The sequence below is a fragment of the Tinamus guttatus genome, unplaced genomic scaffold, assembly GCF_059628265.1.
Source record: "Tinamus guttatus ecotype Peru unplaced genomic scaffold, ASM5962826v1 Tinamus_guttatus_pri_ptg000112l, whole genome shotgun sequence".
In the NCBI taxonomy this organism is placed as follows: Eukaryota; Metazoa; Chordata; class Aves; order Tinamiformes; family Tinamidae; genus Tinamus; species Tinamus guttatus.
Window position 1 is genome coordinate 1,179,504 of NW_028288646.1, and position 22,325 is coordinate 1,201,828.

Consider the following 22,325-nt stretch of genomic DNA (forward strand, 5'->3'; position numbering starts at 1 on the left):
AAATCACTTAGAGACCTATAAACTATAGTGACAAGGTGTTTCTTGAATCCTTTTGCAAGAAGTAAACCTCTCTGTAACCCTTCCTTTGCTTTGCAGTCATGCCCCCTACAATTACGTTGCAGAAACCTCTTTGCGGCTGTCGTGTTAGATTACCTGAGGATTCCAATATTCTCTTGGAAAGATTATGACAAATTGCTCTGTAGCAGAGGTGTCCAACACAGAGAAAAAATGCTTTTCCAGACACACTGGCCACACCAGATGAAACCTGATACAATTTTTAAGCATCAGCATATCGATAGTCTGCCTGTCTCCTGTGTCAGCAGATCATTTCAAACTAGCATATCTATTCAGCCTGTAAGCAGATATGCAGCCAAGGATCAACTTAAGCTGTGGATCAGTCACCAAAATAACACATTTGGCAGGCTACCTGCTTGCTGTAGAGTATCTGAAAACCTGTGTTGCTTGACAATTCAAGAAACTAGGAGGGACCTCACTTCTCTGTGCAGATGATGTGGGTCTGCTGACCCAAACCATTCACTTCTGTGATCCCACTGTGAGGTCTGGGATGAGGGATCCTCCTTCATTCCTCAGCACTTTGCCGCAGAGGGCTGGAGTACGTCCATGGTTTGTCTTGATGGGCCACTAGATGGGTATCTGGGATCCTTTTGGATTTCAGGTTTAGCTGTAATGAATTCGAGAGATCCTCATTTGACAGGTGTGAAGAATTATTAAAGAGGTTATAATATAGCTAAAAGTATAATAAAGCTAGAAATAGAACTGAAAATACATATGTATACATATCAGAGGTCTACAGTTAAATCAAAGATGCACCATGCAACGACTGGCCTATCCCTGTCCTTGAGGGCTACCCCTCTGGTATAGTTTTCCCTGGACTCTCAAACAACAAGTACACAGTACAGTGACTTCTCTCACCATTTAAGGGCCATCCTTCTGGTACAGTTTTCACTGATTTCTCCTCACCATGATGTTGACATCTGAGATATTCCGGTGTGCCCTCAAGTCTGCAGGCCAGCTGACCCTGGGTCCCCATCCACAACAAGGGTATGCAGCTTACTCTCTTATACAGCCAGTCAAAATAATGCCAGCCTGCAGCTACACAAAAGCTGTGTGGCTAGAGCATGCATATCATTGGGCAACCCAGTGCTCAGCCCAGACACCTGCTGGGTGAGTAACAACGTGTCCAATCACAGGTCCTTCTCTGGGGAATGGTCCCACAGTACTGAGATGTCTATGGTGTGGGTCTGCAGTGTCACTTCTCCACTGTTTGGACTTGTCCATGACAGCACTGTTAGAAGATGGGCCTCCAGACTTCAGCAACCCCAACATGTGGTAGCTCAGGCCATGGGGCACCAGAGGTTTGTTAGCTTTTGGGGAGCAGCCCAGGGCTGCGCCATCCAGAGACCCACACCTACCCTGTGTGGCACTTGCCCTTTTGTGAACTGGGACCAGCTTTTCTCTCTTCAATCCCCTTGTGTTTCTCTTCTTCCTCTTCCAGGCTACAGCTGCATATGACATTTCATCTATGAGATGAATTGACCAGGCTGGGCCACTGTCCCTGGAAATCTCTAAGTCAGAGAGACCTAGACAGGATGGAGAGTTGGGCCGAGAGGAACCTCATGAGGTTCAACAAGGACAAGTGCAGGCTCCTGCACCTGGGGAGTAATAACCCCAGGCACCAGCACAGATTAGGGATTGACCTGCTGGAAAGCAGCTCCACAGGGAGCGATTTGGGAGTGACAAGTTAACCATGAGGCCCTTGTGGCCAAGAAGGCCAATGGGATCCTGGCCTGCATGAGGAGGAGCGTTGCCAGCAGGGCGAGGGAGGGGATCCTGCCCCTCTGCTCAGCTCTGGTGAGGCCGCACCTGGAGTATTGGGTGCAATTCTGGGCTCCCCAGTACAAGAGGACATTGAGCTTCTAGGGAGGGTGCAGCGGAGAGCCACGAAGATGCCTAAGGGACTGGAGCATCTATCCTATGAGGAAAGACTAAGCAAGCTGGGCCTGTTGAGTCCGGAGAAGAGAGGGCTGAGAGGACATTTGATTAACATGTTCAAGTACCTGAGAGGAGTATGTAGGGAGGATGGGGTCAGGTTCTTCTCGGTGGTGGCCAGTGACAGGACAAGGGGTAATGAGTGTAAGTTGAAACATAGGAAGATCAGTCTCTATATAAGGAAGAATTTCTTTACTGCGAGGGTAACAGAGCCCTGGAATAGGCTGCCCAGAGTGGTTGTGAGCTGAACTCAGCTCCCAAATGGAATTTTGGTTTTCAGGAAGAGACAATCCCTCTGGTAAGTATGGCCATTCCAAGGTATCTCAAATTAAGTGAGAAGAGTATGTTGAAAATGTAGCCTTATTATTAGAAACCTTTAAAAAATGCTGAAATGCATGTTTGCCCAACACTAAGCAAATTCATGGCAGTTATCCTCTCCCATATTATAAGGAGGGGAAGTGCATCCAAGTGATATAGGAAAGTTTAGAAAGAAAATAAATTCATAAAGGAAATTAAAAGAAAATTGTAAGAAAGAATAACACAATATTCACCAGTTCCTTTTTGTTTCCTTCAGCTCCACTGGGATTTTATTGGGTTTACTGAAACAAGGAGAGATGCTTTACGGGAAATTGAGCCAGCAGGTTTAGCTCCAAGCTTTATATCTCTCCAAGCTGATACTCACTTTCCAGTATCTGTCCTGTTTCTTCATACATTGGGGAAGTGATGACATTGAGCTCTTTTTGCAACATTTCCATTTGGGCTGTAATGTCTGACACCGTGTTTTTCACAGCATTCAATTGCAGCCTCAGTTTATTGTTCTCTCCTTGGAAGGCTTTATTCTCCTCCTGAAGAATCTGAATGTCCTTTTTATCTCCAAGGAGAACACTGTCCTCTTTAAGGAAGACTTGGAGGGCTTGATATAAGTTCTGCATTGCCTGACCAATTGCATACTCACCTTGCATGGTTGGGGCACTCTTCTTTTCATTCTGGGTTGGAGTGGAGCTGCCAGCTTCGTGTTCCTGCTGTGGGGCAGGGCTAGGACCTTCTTCTGGATCTGTGGTAGTTTGAGTGTCTTTCTGAAGAACTGAGCTTACCTCTTTGCTCTCTTCATGGACTGCAATGGCTTTTCTGTTTTTCCAGATGATGGGCAGAGTTTTATTCTCCTGACGGAAGAGCTCTAAAGCTCTATTCTTTTCCCTAACAATCTGAAGAGCTTTGTTGTCTTGGTTAACCTGGACACCTATGCTGTTCTCTTGGAAGATTGGGAAGGGCTTCTTTTCCTTCTGGAGACCCTGCTGAATGGAGTCATCATAAATGACCTTGATGGTTTTATTCTGTGCCTGTAGGCATTGAAGAGCTTTATTTTCTTCCCGTAGCATGCTGTTTTCAATCCGGAGAACTTTGTTTTCCTCCCAGAGTGCTCTGTTCTCCTCCCAGATGCTCCATTCATTATGTGACTTCTTGCTGAAGTGTTTCTCGTGGGAAGCAAAGGTTGACTGGTGGTAGAGTTCATTCACCCATTTACCATCAATAAAGATAAAAGTGTCATCGCTCAGTTTCACTCTTGGGGTGATACAATCTATGTCAGTCTTTGTGTATGGCCCGCTGTGGTTCATCATATCACAAGCAGCCATGGTCTTTCTTTAGTAAACTGAGTGAGTCTGCACAAAAAGAAAACTCCGTGAGATTTGCTGTAAAAACCTTGACTTGCCTTTTGTCTCTCTGCCTCATTTTTACAGATATGTAAAGAGCTAAGGTGCAACAGCACCTCAGAATTCCTTCTGTTAACAGGTAAATGAATTCCAGAGTCACAGGATGACTGAGATTGGAAAGGACCTCTGGATAACATCTAATCCCCCTGCCTTTACTCAAGCAGGGTCACCCAGAGCCGGTTGCACAGGACTGTGTCTGAAAAGCTTTTGAATATCTCCAAGGATAGAGAATACATTATTTAATTAATTAAAAGAAATTATGAGTGTGGAGCCAAGTTTTCAAAGATGCCTAGTAAGGTGTTTTTAAAGGATGAAAAAATGCTGCTACCGTTGAAATTGGCTCTGAGAGCTTTTTCTGGTGGATGTTCTGTAACCTTTGCTAACAGGAGGCCAAAAAATATGATGGCAGCTCTGCATTTTAATCTTAAAATCTATGGAACTGTGAATGGGAAGAATGCAGAGTAATGCAGTGTGCACAGATAATTAAAAATTTAAACCACAGCAGTGGACCATTAAGACTGAGAGAGCTCTGCTGCTCTCACATCTTCCCATCAGCATGTCCCAAATACTGTCGCACTCCATCTTCTCATTTCTCCCCAGTGCCCGCTTTTTTCATATCCTTAGATAGTTCCATTACTTTCCTCATATTCTAGGCTTGCAATAGTAAATGTCTCATCTCTTTTTTACAGTCCTTCTGCTTTCTTCACCATAAAACCCATCCAGGTTGTACCTCCAATTCTTCTCATTTCTGTCCCAGAAAACTCAGATTCACCTGCTCAATACCCTTCCTTTGTTCTGCCCATAATGCTCTAGCCAAATCATCTTCTAGTCATAACTAAACCTGGAAAATGCAGGATTTATATCTATTTCCATGAATGGAAAATAGAAAAATTGATTTTCTGCCAAAGAAAGTGAGCCTTATTTTCTGCAGTTCTTATCAAAATAAAATGTGTTCTTGTAAAAATAAATTGCATGCAATTTTCAAAATGAGTGAGATTGAATTGTTTTTATAATAAACTTATTTTGATTTTTTTGTGCATGTTTTTTAAACTTAATTTCTGCAATGTGTCTTTTTCTAATTAGGGGGAAAAAAAAAAGAGGTTGGCTGCCTAATTTCACCTGGATTTACCCTTTTCCTTCTTGAATTCCTCCAGCTGCCTGGTTGTCCCTTATGAAATCCAATTCTGTCTGTTCAGCTGGTGAGGAGATTTTTTACCTTCATGAACTTTATCTCCACTTTATCTCCTATGGATGTCTCCATAGGGTGTCAGGCATGCTCTTGTCAGTGGAAAATTTAACTCACCAGTTCCCCACATCTTCCAGCTCTTTCACAGCATCATCTACCAGCCCCTTTGGCCTGCCATGGTCTCTCTTTTGCACAAAGTCTCCCTCTCTGCCCTTTTCCATTGCTCTGCCCTCTCTACCATGCTGCTTCCCTCTGTGTTTTTCCCCAGCTCCTTCTGTCTTCTGCAAGCCAGCATCACATAGCTGCTTCCTTCTCCTTCCTCCCAAGCTTGTCCAAAAATTCAAACAATTATCAGTAATATTTTAAATCCCAAATCACTTAATATAAGGGTGAGTTTTGAGGGGAGCTGCAGCATACATTTGTTGGACTAATACATGATTTTGTTGTCTCAGCCTGGCTTTCAGAGTTGTCCTCTGCATCACTGGTATGTTCTATGTTGCATCAGACTAATGTATTCTCTATATTCTTTTGCTAAAAAGAATTTCTCACAACCTTCCAGCTTCAAAGTTTCAAAGTTGTTTCTACTTGTGCCATGTTTTGGGCCGCATATGGTTCCCTCTTACGCTCCTTCACAGCCTTTCCAATTTGCCTGGTGCCCCCACTCATCTTTAGGGCTCTCTGCACCCTTCTGTGGGAAGAGGAGGGTCAAACATCTCTCAAAGTAATCCCTGCCATGGGTCTTGTGGCTGTGCAGGCCCAGGTTTTCATCAGATCTTTGCACCACCAAGCCCAGGGCTGAGAGGTAAGTCAGCACCACAGGAGAGACTGACACCAGATCCCCCTAAATATCCAGATAAGAAACAGAAAATAAGGAATATTGAGAGGCAAGACCCACTGCCACTGAGTAGCTTGGGTAGGCAGCTAGAGTTGTTAAACTCACTTATATTTAAAGTGTTGATATGGCATGTTTTCAGGATAAACAGAAACATCTAATATATTCTGCACTGAAGGACATTATCTTGGGGACAATTAAACTTGACAGCATCTCTGTCAGCTCTTTTGCACTGCAGTAAGGATATTGACCCGTGCTTCACAGGGGCATTTCAAGTTCTCTCGGCCTCTGCTATCATTTTCGTGTATCTCCGAGCTGAACAATTCCGTAAGAGGCTGCGGAGCTGAGACAGGCAGGAGGACAGTGCTCCTGAGGGAGGGGGAGGTTGCATGAGAGGAGGCTGAGCTGACACATTCTCACCTGCTTCCACAAGTGGGTCCTCTCTCCTTTCCCCGCGCTCTTGGCAGACTGTCCTGTTTCCAGCTGCTTTTCCCGTTTGGGGCCAGCAGCTCGGGATGGCTCCGGGTTCTCCTCCTCCCCGCCTGACTCCGCTTGGATGTGCCGGGTGTAACAAGGGACAAAGGCGCCCGAGCGCCCGACTGTGACACGGAGCAGCCGCTGCGCCATGGCCAGGGCAACGGCAGAAGCCGTCCCGGCAGAGAGCCAGGCGCTCGTGGATGCCACCTTCCCACAGCTCATTTTTTGCTCCTTTTCTGCCAGTCTCTGCAGAGTGTCTTTGATTTCCCCCAGCAGCACAGATTTGGGTTATTTTTCATGGAAATGACCTTTCCATAGCTCAGCTCTCATGTCCTTTCACAAAGCTAGGCTTCTCTCTCCCCATCTTTGATGCTTATAACTGAGAGCAGTTTAAAAGATTGTTCTTCTGTCACTATATTTTCAAACACTTTCTGTTTTTATTCATAATATTTAAATTATGTTTACTGCTAAGCTGATACTGATGCCCAAAGTGAGTCTCCATGTGTACACTGTGGGACCAGAAGTTACTTTCTGGAGCGAACATGGTGGTGGAATTTTTCTATGGCTATATGTTTAAAAGGAGAGTATTGCTGAACCCTATTAAGAAGAAAATAGAATATGCAGGGCATCCATGCTTTGCATGTTTAGATATTTTTTGTAGTAGCTATTCCCATTTCCACATCTTTACATTTCTAATGATCTCATTTTCTCATTACTTGCTGTATCATGAAGATGTAGAATATATATTTTTTTCTAATCAGGATTCTCAGATAACAAATAGAGCAGTTAAATTCTTTTCCAATGAAAATTACCAACCTGCTATCAGCCCCAAGGTGACTGTTATTGTTTTAGGAAGTTGAAGACACTGTTCAGCTTTGCTGTTATGCAAAGATGATAAACTCAGGCAAAAATTCTTCTCTGTAATTTCTCCTTTGCCTTTTTTTTTTTATCTCACACAACAGAGAAACATCACAAGTTACTATGGTAACTCCTCAGGGAGCATTCTCTTCTCTTCAAGTTCAAGTATTCTACAAAGGGAAGCAGGAAAATATCCTTAAAGGAGAAAGGAAAATATTTTGTCATAGGGTATTTGTGCCTAACCAACCATCAGATGGGAGTTCAAGGGTGCAACTTAGAAGCAGCATCTTTTAGGATAGACAACAGTTTGCAATGGGTGATCTGAAGTTTTGAAGGACTGAGACTGTGGGCCGCTAAAAGAGACCTTAGATGAATGTTCTAAGGTCCACAAGCTGACTGGGAAATGAATTAATAAAGTAAGAGCGAAAAGTACCGATTAGAAGACAAAGCCTGCTTAATCCAGAACTACTGAGAACTCAGCACTGCACCTTTGCCTTTCATAATGTTTTCTAAGCAGTATTTTCCCTAAAGTTGGATAAAGTTTAGGGGTTTTTTTTGGCAAATTATTTATTTGCTAAAAAACTGACTTCAAATACTAATGTATTTGGGACAAATTTAGTGACCTGCATCATCTTCATGAGCGCATATGTAAAGATTAGCATTTGAATAATCAGAAATGCTGCAACAGTTCACTGCAGATTTTTTTATACTGGCTACACTGATTTCTGAGCTAGACTCTCACAAGGGCACAGATGTCATTCACAAAACTACAAAGGCAGAAATAATGCTGAACGTTTCCCCCTCCCTACCAAGAGAAAAATAACCCCTTCTCCAGAAGAAGGTTTTGAACCAACTTCGCAGCCACATGCTTTATCTACCTCTAGAGACTTTGCAATTTCTCCAGGTGAAGCTATTTCACTACATAAATAATCAAATACTATTTGGGACCTAAGCTCTATCCTCCACCCTACTTACACACCTTACATCAGACTATGGAGCCGTTATTCCCTCTTTTCAGAGATTATCAGGCTCTGGGGGAGACCTTATGAACCCCATCTCACACCATTCTGTAGTTTTAGAAGCAGCTCCCTGTTGAGCTACAAGAGGTCACAGTCTGGTGTGGGTCTCAAACGGGGAGAGAGGGAAGGCTGAACTGCTGTCCACCAAAGTCCTCCAGGAGGGCTCAGCAGACTCCATCTTGTCCTCTTTTCTTGGGAGGAATGTGGACGCTTCCCAGTAAAGCTCAGCCCTCTCTTTCCATTGCTCATAGGTTTAGAAGGATCTGCTAAAGTGCCTGCAATCAAAACAATCTGTTCTTTTATACAAGTAAAAAGCTTCATCAAATTGGAGCACCTTCTCTCTTCCTCTCTTTTTGTGTGTGAAAATGCTAAAACTTCAGTTTGATAAAACTAAAGAAATCCCCTTGCACTCTCTACCAACTCAAGTACAGTCATGTGTCTAAAACTCCTATCTTGTTCATATCAATACAGATTAGTACAACCATACATTCATTGATTACTTTCCTCAAGGCTGTTAGGCCTTGATGCAAATCCCACCAAGTCACCACAAGAATTCTTGTGCATTTCAGTGATTTTGAATCAACTGCTGACCTGGCTAAGTGGATGGGGGGTAAAAAAGATATTTTATATGTTTAGGGAAGTATCTGGAAGGAGATGTGGTGTTACCTCAACACTGTGCTCTACTCAGAAGCCGAGTGAAGTCAGTAGTGTGGAAATCAGTAATTAAAACCTCCAGAACATTTTTGTTTGTTTGTTTGTTTGTTTGTTTTGTTTTGTTTTGTTCTGTTTTGGTTTGGTTTTAGATGGAAAAATTGCTTGAGGGACACATCTATCACCATCTATTCATACTAATCGCTCTTGCAGGGACAGTATCACAGTGCTGATGTCAATGTGCTTCTACAACCCTCACATGGATCATGCTGTGCAAAACATACTGATATTCCTACTCCATTCCTCATATTCATATGAACACTGGTCAGAATGGTGAGGTTAGCTGAAGGTTGGAATCAGAGGTGGAAGCACCTTCTTACAAGTCTCCCCTCTGGTTCCAAATTCCATTGGGACATTGATCAAGTCATTTGTTTCCATGCTTCCATTTCCACAAGTATTCAATGAATTTGGGATACTGGCTCTCTGAAGTGTGCTGTCAAGCAAAATTAATTCATACTTGTAAAGTGCTTTGAACACAAAGAGCTCTATGGCAAAGAAACCCCATGCACCACCCTTATTTATCCTCACAACTGTGATACACACAATGTTTACAAGCTGAAGAAAGACATTTGATGTTTGCTAGTAAGTGACATCTTACAGAGAGGTCAGTTTTGGGTTGCTCTACATCAGATCTCGTTTCCACTTTGTCTTCAGCACACTTCAGCTATGAATATTTTAAAAAAAAAACATATTGAAACCATGTGCTGTCTCTCGGTCAAGCCACTGCTTGTCGATGCTACTTCTTTGCATTATGTGTCAGTGATATATGCTCCTGAGCTTTGCCAACAAAATACAGTCCAACTACTGTATCACGGTCTTGCCTCTGTTTGATCAAAACTGACAGCACACTCCATGTTGCGGAGAAAGCCTATTAGTTGTTTATTGAAGAACTATATCTTATCAACATGTGCATATACCTGAGTGGAGAATGTAAAGAGAATGGGGCCGAACTCTTCTCAGTGGTGGCCAGTGACAAGACAAGGGGTAATGGGTATAAATTAAAACACAAGAAGTTCCATCTCCATATGAGGAAGAACTTCATTCCTGTGAGGGTGACAGAGCCCTGGAACAGGCTGCCCAAAGAGGTTGTGGAGTCTCCTTCTCTGGAGATCTTCCAAACCCGCCTGGATGCCACCCTGTGCCACGTGCTCTAGGTGTCCCTGCTGGAGCAGGGGGGTTGGACTAGACAATCTCTAGAGGTCCCTTCCAACCTTAATCATTCTGCAATTGTGTGATTCAGTGATTATTAGATAAGTGCTAACAGTAATATTTATAGGGTCATTTGTTTCTGTTGTGAGAATTCTGGTAACCTCTTAAGAGGATGGTGGTGCTGAACTGGCACTGTGAGGGTAGTTTGGCCTCCTCCTCCACTACGACATACTTGATGTGTTATAATTGCCTCAATATGCCATTTGTGATGCCTTAGGGTACTCCACTTGGCACTCTGAGACCGCACCTGCCATAGGTGCTGTGCCACATCTGTTGGCTCTGTGCAGATGACTCTGATGCTCCAGGCACCCCAAAGAGCAAGACATCAATGTGCAGGCAACTGAATTGAGCCCTTGCTGGCTTTTCAATGAAGTGACACTCTAGGCTCTCGTTGCTGTACTCATTAGGTCTCTGTTGACAACACAAGAGTTTAAACTCTTCATTGACCTGCAGACACCCTTATGTAGACACCTAGAAGCAGGTGTCTACAGCCTGGAGATGAATCTTATCCTCATAGTCCCTGCTTTCGTATTCAGGAGCAAATACCTTTGACATCCTCTCTATGTCTCAGACTCACAAAAGCATGATGTGTTTTATTTCATGACTTCCCTTCTCACTTCTTTTTAAAGCACCAGATTCATTCCATCAGTTTAGCCCCTAGCTGTGCTCAGTGGAAAGCTGTGCTCAGTGGAAAGTGGACAGGGATGCCAGTTAATGCAGATTGGACATCACCTCCTGAAGATGTGGGTGCAGAAGCTCTCCCATTAGCTGTCTCTCCCTGCATGGTGTGTGCATGAGTCTGTAGTAATTAACCTCCTAAATCAGGTGGAATGAATCTTTGTTCAAAACCCTACCAGAGTGCCCCAGTGCAGCGTGGCTCTCACATGCACAGGTAAGGGAAGGCATCACCAAGAAGACAACTGCTCTCTAGTCTTAGACACCTAAGTAGGGTCAGCTAAGCAGGACTAAAAGACTGCGGTTGAAAAAAAATGCTTCTCTTTATATGTGTTATTGTCACCTGTGTCATCGCCTCCCGCTCAACTGTCCAGCAACAGACTGCAGAATCTGAGGGGAAGGGAAAAACTAAAGAACATCCCATTTCACATGCAAGGGCAGGTCTTGAAAACCTCCAAGAACGGGACAGATAATGAGAGCACAGACTTGATCTCTGTGGTGCCCTGTGAGCAGGCCCAAAGTTTAGGAGACAAGGGTATTTCACCTCATTTGGAACACACTGGTTCTTCCAAATGACAAACAGCACTGGAGGAAAAGTCTCACGGGGTGAGAGGAAAAATCGTTGGTTCAATTTCTGATTGACAGAGAGAAAATTGAGAGTTCAAGCTTATTAAGAAATCTCTAATAGTGATTTATGGGATACTGTACATTTTAATCTAACAAAAATATTGAAGATCATCTAATTAGCTAAGTGTGTAATTCTCTATATTAATTGTCCATTAGTCACTTCTTAATTATAATGGAATGATTATCAAATAACATGTGATGGCCACATAGTACTAATTTAAGTCATCATCAGACTAGTTCTTGCTTTGATAAGGATCCGCCTTTCTGAATCTAATCATTCAGATTTATTTTAAAAGCTGTAAAGAAAAGGGAGCCAATATCTTAAAAAAATAGTATCCCATTAGGATTTACTAGAGAATATACTATTATATATATATATACACATATATATACTGTACTACAATAAACCATGCCACTTCTAATGTTACACAACTAGTAAACATGAAAGCAACATAAAAAATCCATTCAAATGTTAACCCAGTATGATTAAATGGCAGCACATGGTGGAAACCTGCCAGGCAAGAAATACATATCTCGTTTAAAATATTGGCTCTCTTAATGTTGGGATTTCCTGGCTTTTGAATGACTTCACAACTTTAATTTTCAATCCGCATAAGCATGTAGAATATCTGATATTTTTTAAGAGATGAACTAATAAAATGTGATTATATGGAATCACTTTGATCTCTACACACATCACCAGCAGAACTGAGCCTGGAAACAACTCCATAATTTAAGTCAAATAGGGTGAATTTCAGCAACAGCAGTAACAACTAGTATTTTTTTTTATGAATGTATGCCACAAGGAGATAACTACACTGTCAGCGGGTTTAAGAGATATGTGCTGGTTACCAAGAAATCCAGAAACCCCAAAACCCTAGGTTCAGATCTATGGGATGAATAATGTTTCCTAATACTATTCAGCCCAGGCCAGTTCCATAAGCTGCTCTGCGCTTCGTTGTTTTCTTGCCTGGTCACTTCTGCTCCTGGCTTCTCTTTTCCTGTAGCTCACAAAATACTGTAGCATTCTACAGATACCCTTTCCAAGAAGGGTGGCGCACAGGGTCCCAGTTCCTCAAGCGTTTCCTTGTTCGTTGTCCTCACCCATGCCTCTTCCCTTGCTACTCATTGATCAGCTTATTGTCCTCTCAACTCTGTGCATCAGCTGCTGTTGCCCTGTACTTCTGGAATAGCTCAACACCAAATAGCCATATCTCACCCCTAAGAAACTACAGCCTGGCTTCTTATTCTGAGTCGCACACACGCTGTAATGACAAACACAGTTCCGTATATCTTTTCTTCTTTGCAAGAATTGTTCTCCCAGTTTGCTTTCATTAGATTTGTGGGGGCAGATTTTCAATGGGACATGAGAATTATTTGGTAATTCTATTACCAAATCAGCCACATTTACCTTCCATAAACACCCTCTGCTCAGCAGGTTTCTGTAATGGTAGCTTTGTCAGACAAATTTTCCAAAGAGATTCACACATGACTTCAAGGGCAGTTCATCCACTACATATCTGCATGGCACAACCATACCCAGCCTTTGACTAGAGCTAATGGGCTTGTGCAAAATAAAGATTTTAATAATGAAATGAGTAGCTTGGAAGCCTTTGAAGGCTGAACAGTGACGTTCATATTTACTGAACAAGATATGCAAAATAGCCTAGTAAAATATGAACATAGGCTCATAACAATACTCCAATTATAGGATGGTGCTGCAATGAGACTATTTCAGGCTCTTCAGGGCCACTGACTTGCCATTTCTAGCACGTATTGAGTTTTGATGGGCGATGTTATGCTTTACGTAGAGGAACACAATTTTAGCACCTGTTCATCCCAGGATTTAAACTGCTGCCAGAGTACCTTTTTAATGGCATGCCAGAAGAAGAGAGATTTCAGCTATAACAGAAGAGAATAAACAGTTACATCTTGGTACTATTGTTAAGTACACCTAGGAACAGTTACACAGGCTATTTTGGAAAAGTTATGTAACCCTTAGGAATGATTTGCAGCCATAGAAACAGCCACTTTTATTCATTTCCTTCAACCTTTAATCTGCAAAGTTCTTACCAGTGTGAATGGAGGCTACAAAAGTCCTGTTCTTGTGAAAGTGCCTGCAGACCTCTGTGCAAATGTGGGGTCAGTGCCTGTCCAAGTGCTCTGTGGTGACACTCAAAAAAACAACCAGAGCAGTGTATGCATACACAGAGAAGTGCAATAAGAAAGAGGTTAAACTGTCTTCATATGTATTGGGAGGCTATCATTAACATTAATGTAGTCATAAAGCAGCACCTGCTAGCTCAACACAGCAAATCTTTGCCTATCAGCAACTACCCCGCCAAAAAATAATACAGAAAAAATTTCGCCCTTCTCCCTCCAAGCACAATAACTTCTTTCCCACTAAGCTTTGTTAATTATGATGACCCTGCTTTGCCTCACTCAAATCAAGTCCCATCAGTGACATAAGCTTCATAGTAAGGTGTAAGTCCGCAGGAGCACGTACGGAGTTATTGGCCTCTAAAAAATATTATACCATCTTTTATTGTAGTTGTTTCTCATAGCATCTAGCTCTTTTACTTGTAATCACCCATTAAAAAAAAATAGATACAACATCTTCAATGCACAGATCCCTTTTCGGTGATGTGAGAAATTTCCTGAGGAGGAGGTTTCCTGAGAACCTGAGGAAGTTCATGTCTTTGAGGTATAATGTCAGTGATTCAGCAAGTTTGAGAAAAGATGGGTGGAGTTGTGTGATGGATAGAGACATTCCTCAACCTGCGATCTGTCCTGCATTGCAAAATATGAAGTGCAATGAAATTGCTACCACAACTGTTGGGAAGAGTGTTGGAGGTGGCTCTACTTCTGGGGTCCTGTGCTGCCACATAGCGCTCTCTTTATCACCAACTCCTGGAGCCCACCTTCTTCAGGACATACAAGCTATGGCAACCACCCTCTTGTGCAGGGTTTCTGCTGTGGTGGCCCCAGGGTGCAAGATATCAATAACTTTCAATGGGCTCCCCTACATATGTGCGAGATGTGGATCTCCAATTTACAGTGCAAGGGACCAAGACAGTAGTATGCAGATTACCACACAGCACCAGAACTATAGCTCATCTTGTACAGTGCCTCCTGAAACATAAGTCTTCAGAGCCTGTGTGTCCTTGGCCCAGCTGCTGGCCATTTCAGACACCATGTGGCATTATTCCTGTCCTAGTCTGAAAAACACTGGTTGTGCAAAAAGCAAAATGGAACAGTTTCTGCTTGGGGAAAAGATGGTTCATTTCATTCCAGTTGTAAACAGGAACAGGATGGTAGAAATACGTAGTGGTCATTAAAATATTTTGCAAAGTTATTCTTATATTTATCCTGAGTATTGTGGTAGAAACTATAAGCCACATGATTGTCTGTGCAACATACAGGTGTAGATGTGACAGTGGCCCCGTTAACTAAAATATCACTTTCCATAATACACTGAGATTTTATATTGTACTGATGTCACTCTTCCTATCCTACCAAAATTGATTTCTACATAGTATATCGGGAACACAATTTACTGCTTAAGCTTTGCAGCTTATCATGAACTAAGTGCCATGGTGCTCACTGTCAAATGAATGACCAGTGGTGCTGGTTCCCATATTAAAAACAGAAAGAGAGGTAACGGGTCAATAGTGCCTGTCTAAATGTCTAAAGGCAAATAGCCATTAGTCTTTAGCTTGCAGAAAGCAGCACAGCTACTCCTCAAAATGTGTGACTGCTTGCATGTTTATTTAAAGTTTGAACAGTGTAGAAAAGAACAGTTGCCCAGGCTGCAAAATCACTGACAACCCTTTTTATGAGACAGCAAAGCCCTCCCTTAGCCGTTAAATACTTTATATTACTTGCTACTGTGATTGTCACATCTTCTCTATCTAACAAGGCACCTGGAGACTATCCTCCTATTCCCATTTAAGATTTCTACCTGACACTAATAAGAAGCAAGCTGCCCAACACTGCCTTTTCAAGGCAGAAAGGGGCAATCTAGTGACTTAGAAAGCCTCATCTAAAGCAGTGGAACTAAAGCCTGTCATAAGCTCACAGACAAGGAACATGCCATCAGCCCATATCTTGCTCACCTTATGCCCCAATATGGATTAATTTCTGCAAATCTCATCCCAAGTACTGATGGATGACAGAAAAAAGAGATATTTCGGTGGCTCTCGGGTCAATTTTATTGCCGTGCATCTTTATCTTCTTTGTTTGATTGATCAAAGATACCATTATCCACGTATTCTCTGGTCTCATTGACTAAGTTCAGCCTTGCTAACCCCAAGCCTTCACCAACCATAAAGCTGGCTAAAAATAAATACAGTTAAAAAAAAAAAAAAAAGGTGGGGTGCTTTTTATTTGACCTTTGGATTGCAAATCGTTTTAGAGGTCAAATTTCCTCCATATGTCTGAGAGAGAGAAGGTTATGTTCTTTCTGATGAAAGCTGAAGCTGTCTTACAAAAACACCACGCGAGTAGCTGAACTTACAAGGAAAATGCCAGATGCAATAAGACTCCTGATTAAAAAAAAAAAAAAAAAAAAAAAAAAAAAAAGCTGTTGGCAACACTGGAAGTTGTACTGGAAGAGCAGATGTGCCACTGGACTTGATCCAAACAGTTCATGGAATTTACAGTTTCTGCGTCAAATGTTGAGTCACTTGTCTAATTATCGGTTACATTTTGTCACATTTACTTTACTCTGTGATTTTCTTCTCAGCAGATGCTTTCCTTATATATGGGGATTAAAAGTTCAGCTCACTCCAACAGCTCCCTGTGTACCGGGAGGTAGAGGACCTTGCAGTTGTGCCGGGCAGGTAACCTGTGAAGGTCTGACCCCACTTTGGGAGAATTTACTTGGACAGCCCTTGCAAACTTATCATTTCTATTATCTGCCATTATCTCTGTTTCTCTCCATGGCATCAGATAAACACCCACCCCCCCAAACATCATCTCCATTCAAATCTACTTACAACCTACGATTTCCCTTTCAGAGGCAGCTCTAAGTATTAGGCTGAAAGGCAAAAATTCACATGCAGTAAACATGCTTGAGCAAAGGACTCCAGAAATTGCTTGCCCCGTAGTTCAAATATGCCTTTTCTGATGCACAACTGTCACCAAAACAAGTCAATTCTGGCTGATTGCTAGGACTGAGCTGCTGATCTCCTGGGACGTCTACTAAAGAAATTACTTCTATGTATAAGATTCACGTTAATATCAAGCAAAATGGTATCCTTCTGTGGGATACCTGTGTTTTTAGGGAGGGAAAATATATACCACTGGAAGTGCAGATATCTGCAGAAATCCAAGGCACTATTTCCTCCTCGTTAAGCATATGAAATACCAGGGCTTGAGAACTAACATTACACTACTATTTCCAGAGCAACAAAGCATTGAAAATTTTCCTAAGTAATAAAGGCAGAAGTGATAACAAGTTGGACTGATACCTGGTCAGGCCATGAAGTTTATTAAAAAAAAAAACCTTTTTAAAATGACTTGTCACTTGCATATGAATATAAAATAAATGATAGAGACAATTGTTCTTCATTATAGTGACTTTTTTTTTATCAGGGAAACCACAGGTACAAGATCACACACATGTCACTTGGCAAAGTGCTTGTGATAATCACTTTCACGGGGAAGAAATAAGCACTTGCAGGATCATATATTTTATGTCGTAACTTCTGTTAATGTCCACATCAATCAGCTTGTCAAAGCTGTTTACAGCCCATGCCTGGGTATTTCCAGCTTTTGACATGTTATGTCAAGGAGAACCAGAATCCTTGAAACATAATTTTGTCTCCCTCTCTCTCTGTCAGCCACTGCTTTTTGCCCATCTTCGATTTCCCTGCTCAACTCTTCACATCATTTTCAGCTGCTGCAAGATCCCATAGCCACCAGCTCATTAGCTGTGCCAAAATTACACTCTCTCCCTTCTGAGAGACTGCCTTAGGTTTCTCATAAATCTAAAATATTTGGGTGGGATCAGCTGCAAGTCTTTTCAATCTATATCTAAGTTGCTCTGTTACTTCTTAACACAATACATTAAAGTTTTGTGTTTTTTTTTCATCTAATTCCTGAAATACGTCATTCTTCCTACTTCATCTTTTATCTTTTCATTTTTTTCCTTTGATAGCTCTAAGTTTGGCAAGCCATCACTTACTGATTGTGAATCGTCTCTCTTCCACAGTTTGGTCAAAGTTTACAACAAACCTAAAATAGAGTAGTCCAGGAAGAGGGTGTGAGAAGGGTGGAAGCATCTATATTTCTTCTTGTGAAAATTGCAAAGGCTAGAATTAAAAATGACCCCTTGCTCTTCATTTTTACCCAAGTTAAATTTGCTGGGAAATTCAAAGATTTATCTGCATGCATACCACGTACCACATAACAAGGACTCAGGAGTCAAGCAACAAAGGCCGAGTGCTCATTAATTGAGCACCTACTCAGCAGAGAAAATTTCTAAGAACATCCATGGAGAAGAGACAAGCCCCGATATGTCTTTACACAGTACATCTTTGTACATCTGTGTACATCTTTACACAGTACGCATATCACCGCCACCAAATGAGGTTAACTCAGCGAGATGGAATGCCCTTAAGAGACAGAAACTGGACTTGACAACAAGCCAATGGAAAATGAACAGGTGCAATTTATTCAAACGACAGAATATCTCCCAGAAATTGGTGGGGGGGAGGGAGGAAAATGCAGGAGGGCAAGAGAGAGGTCAAAAGCAGTCCAAAACTTCTGCAGGCAACTGAAGTATAAAAAACAAACGAGTACTACCCTGAGACCTTGATCATAAAGTTTAATGGCTTGTTATCTTTACAAAGCCTTCAGCCACGTAGACACAAGTGCCTGTTTTCCCTCCCTTTACATCTTTACTGTTGGACACTTTCTTTTCCCCCTCTCTCTCTCTCTTTCCGTTTTAGTCTAAACAGTATATCTGGTTTGAATGCAACTATAAACCAGACTGTGAATGCGGACAGAGGTGTATGCTGATTGAAAGCAGCCCAGCTCCTGGTCCCTTCCCAAGGGCATTGCCCGTTACTCACACCCAACGACACCAAGCTCAGCACCCCTGTTTGGAGCATCAAGGAGAGCAGCCACTAGCCAACTGCTGTGCTCCAGGGGCAGCAAAGGGACAACATATAACCTAGAAATTTGCTGGGGAGATAGAGATGTCTGCCTGAGATCTCAAGCCTTGGAGGTGTTGTCAAATGTTGTCTTTGTTCAAGATTTCTATTGAACTTTGGATTATAAAGTGCCTTGACACATTTGCATGAAGGGCATTGTGCACCTGACTGACAGACTGATTGAGTGCAGATGGCAGGAAAATGCTCAAAATTTAGTTCCAATAAAAGCCAAGGAAAAGAATTTCAATGCCTTGCAAATCTTGATGCTAATACGTTTTCCTATGCATTTAATGCCAAAAAAAAAAAAAAGGAAATTCCGATGCATTCCTTTTAAAGTTTCATTAGTGATTTGAGATGCTTCATCACTCTTCCCACTATACAAACTGCAGACTTTTTATTTCCCAGACTCTACTAATAACAAGCCCGATAATTAGATATCTGTCCTTTGCAATCAGCACTAAGGTTTTCTGCTCATAGTAGAAAAATTATAGGGAGGGGGAACCACTCAAGAGCATAGGGAAGAACTGTAACCAGTATAATGTAATTGGTTAATGGTTTCGAAATTATTATTAGGAGAGAACAGGCCCTTAATTTTGGTATGTACCATGCTAATAAAACCGCTCTTGTTCATATATCTCTCTGATTGAACCTGACTCAAGGTTTGGGTTCGAACTCACTCTCTCTGCCTGCAGTAGTTAAGTAATACATTTCTTCTGATTTCTTCCTCTTACATATCCATGAGCTGTTTGTCTGAATAATGGCCACAGATTGTTCCTGCTCATTATTTTAGGTCAAGATTCGGGTTTGACATTTGGTGAAACAAATGAATATAGAAAGGCATGCCGGAGAGATTCTTTCCACCTTTTTACCCTCCTGTTTTGCCCCAGTTTAGGAAAGAAGATCAGACCATTATGCATGCAGTTTGCCAGCTTGTGTTCTTTGATTTGCAAAGAACAAGAACCGGGCTTCTATTTTGTTGTTTTGGAAAGTTACGGGTAGCAGCAGAAGGAGACTTCAGTATAAAGTCTTGGACAACTGAAGTCAAAATGACATCTGCTGAGTCAGGATTTTACTTTTAAAGGTAAACATATTTTGCCAGTCTGATTAGAGCCACTAGAAACAAAAGAGCAAAAATTGGATAATCCAATTGCGTTGCCCCCAGCAAGACAAAAGTCTGCTCTTCTCTGCCCAGAATGCTACCAATTATTTATTCTGCTGCGGTTCCTCTGGACCTGCTTTTCTGTTTAGAGAACTATTTTTTCCCAATAAATTGCTTCTGACTCCTTTTTAAAATGAATTTCATACCAACACATTGCTTTCTTCTCTCCAGAAAAACTCCCTCTGGAAGAAGGAACAGAAACATTCATAGATGATCTTTTGCCCGCCACTTATCCCATAGTCTTTTCATCCTGGAGGTTTCAAAAGCCAGGCAGGTTATTTTCAGGGCCACATGTATTAAAATCAATGCTAAATCAAAAGGATTGCCTACCGTGGAGCTTGATTGGATTTGGACAAAGAATGTCATTTTCTGAAGTCAACTCGAGTGTGGAGGGTTTTTTTTTTTTCACCATCTAATCATGATTGCGAGAACATAAATCAGGAGAATTACAATGAGAGGGATTGATGAATGTGCACCCCAGGAACTCAGTTCCAATCCACTCTGAGGTCATCACTGAAGAAAGTCCTTTCCTAGAGAGCGGTTTCTGCTGCCTCACACATCCACTTCCCAACTGAGCTCTTTTTGTCAAGATGAAAACTATGCTACCTTTGTTTCTGTTTTGCCTAAAAACTGTCTTTCCTTTCAACTCTAAAATGAAGCCCCCAAGTGCTTTTCTTTAAAGGCTTCCAGTAATTTTTTTCCATTCACTTACAAACATGCTCTTAATAATTGTATGTAAAGCAAAATCCTCAAGAGCGCAGGAAAAAAGTCCGCAAGTGCATGAGAATTCAGTACTCTCAATATTTATGTTTAGCATTAAATACCTCATGCAAAAAAGAATGGCTTTGACTCCCAAGATCTCCCTCTCTTATCTCGAAAGCTGTTCCTCACATGCTCTGGGGTCTCTATATAAATATTAAAAGGGGACTGCACGTATAGTAAATTCTGGTTTTACATTAAATAGGTAAGAAGTAACAGAGACCTCTGGATTAAAAATAGGTCCCTGTTTGCTCCTCTGGCTACCCTGCTGTGCCAGAATTGACTTTTTTGTAGTGAGAAACTCAAGCCAGTCATCAAATCTACAGTATATTAGAGGTATATACTGTGCCATATACAATTTTGATTCAAATTACTGCACGTTAGAGAAGCCACCAGCCCCACAAAACCACCCGGGGCTTTGCAGTGGGAAGCTGGGCACCCTGTCTAGCAACATTGATATCTGAGGCAGGTCCTTCTAGGATGTGTGTCCTCAAGGAAACTTAGGGGACACAAAAATAACCCCAAATTTTCGCTGTTCAGAAGAAAGAGGAAATGGTATTTTTGAGGGCAAGGGGGAAGGCCAACTGGTGCCATCCATCTTTTGCAGAGAGAAGCAGATGGTTCCCCTGGCATCCCCGGCCACCCAAGTTGCCACGGGCCCAGGAATGACAACACGGGTGGCCATGGGGACGCCACGGGGACAACATGGGGCCGAGCAGCTCAGGGAGGCCAGGCCAGGCCCGGCCAGGGCAGCCGCGTGTGCTCCCGGCGATGCAGTGGAGGGGCCGTGCGCTCGCCCCTGCTCCCCCCTGCTGAGGTAAATCGTGTCCTTGTCCCAAGGTCTTTCCCAAGACCTGCCAGTCAGGAGAGGGCAGAGGTACAGGCCCCACTGCCCCCTCGTGACCCTCCTGAGGTTGGCTTGCCTTAAAAAAATAAAGGCCCAGCTCCACATGGCCATGCCCCTGGAGTGTCTGTGCCGACATCACCCGCTATGGACTTCTTCCAGTTTTCCAGATGTTCTCCTTGCCTGCAGCGGTTTCTCTATTTTCCCTTATTTCTTTTATTTACTTATTTATTTTTCTTTTTGGATTAAGTGCTTATAAATTCCTGATTCAAAACTTACAGTTTTAATGGCCAGCACTGTGAATATAAATGTTTTCCCCGAGCCTTACCATAGCATTTGTATTCCTGCATGCCTCCCTGGGAGAGCACGACGTTAAAAAACATGCTCGGATGAATAGTGTAGGGAATAGCTTATTCTGTCAGTGAAGGGAGGATAAATCAGGTGTTTTTGTTGGGTCTTTCTCAGTGTGACTGTCGGTGAGCCCGTGATTTATTCCCCTGTAAACCTGGAGTAACTTGACTTCGTTATTCAACATTGATGCACATTTACACTGCTGGCATTTCTCCGTGTTCTCCACAGCCATGACTTTTAGCTCTGTGTTTAGGACCTAGTAAATTAGGTCAGTTCTATTGGCCACATGTAAGAGTTGCCATTCTGGTCCCCGCAAAAGGGTCAAATATGCAGTGCTTCCCAGGCTGCATCTCTGCACAGCTGGGTGCAAAGCAAGGGCAATTCCCTTAAAAAGCGCTGCCAGAAGAGCTCTGTGTGATGAGGGAATTAGGTCCCGTGTGTGGAAATGAGCACAAATTATTTCACCTGCAATTCACTGCAGTGTTAGAAATCAAAGCTGCAGCTCTCAATAGCTCCAGTTTTCTGGTACCTCCAGCCCAGAGGGATTCATCTCCCATGGCACTGGCAGATGAGTCCTTTGCAGGGCTTGAAGGGTTTGCAGTGTTACTGAGGCATTTCTTTGCATTCGGGCCACCTGACTTGAGTTTGCTTCTTGTCTCTTGTGACATACGCTAATAACTGTGATTTATGGCTTTATCTGTTTCCTTCTCTTGCATCATGTAATTGCTACCCTGTTGAG

The 22,325-nt window shown here is 42.4% G+C and overlaps 1 protein-coding gene across 1 annotated transcript; it reads right to left on the bottom strand.

Annotated features, from left to right (window-relative positions):
• Positions 1–2,574: 2,574 nt before the first annotated feature.
• On the bottom strand, positions 2,575–7,159 carry CBY2 (chibby family member 2). Its single transcript, XM_010228250.2, has 2 exons — positions 7,034–7,159; positions 2,575–3,671 (listed from the first exon to the last, which is right to left on the bottom strand). The coding sequence occupies exon 2, from the start codon at positions 3,642–3,644 to the stop codon at positions 2,667–2,669; it is 978 nt and encodes a 325-aa protein (XP_010226552.2). The 5' UTR covers positions 3,645–3,671; positions 7,034–7,159; the 3' UTR covers positions 2,575–2,666.
• Positions 7,160–22,325: the final 15,166 nt, after the last annotated feature.

Bases quoted from the DNA above. Each gene is read 5' to 3' on its own strand.
- CBY2 (XM_010228250.2), bottom strand. From the start codon at position 3,644: ATGGCTGCTTGTGATATGATGAACCACAGCGGGCCATACACAAAGACT.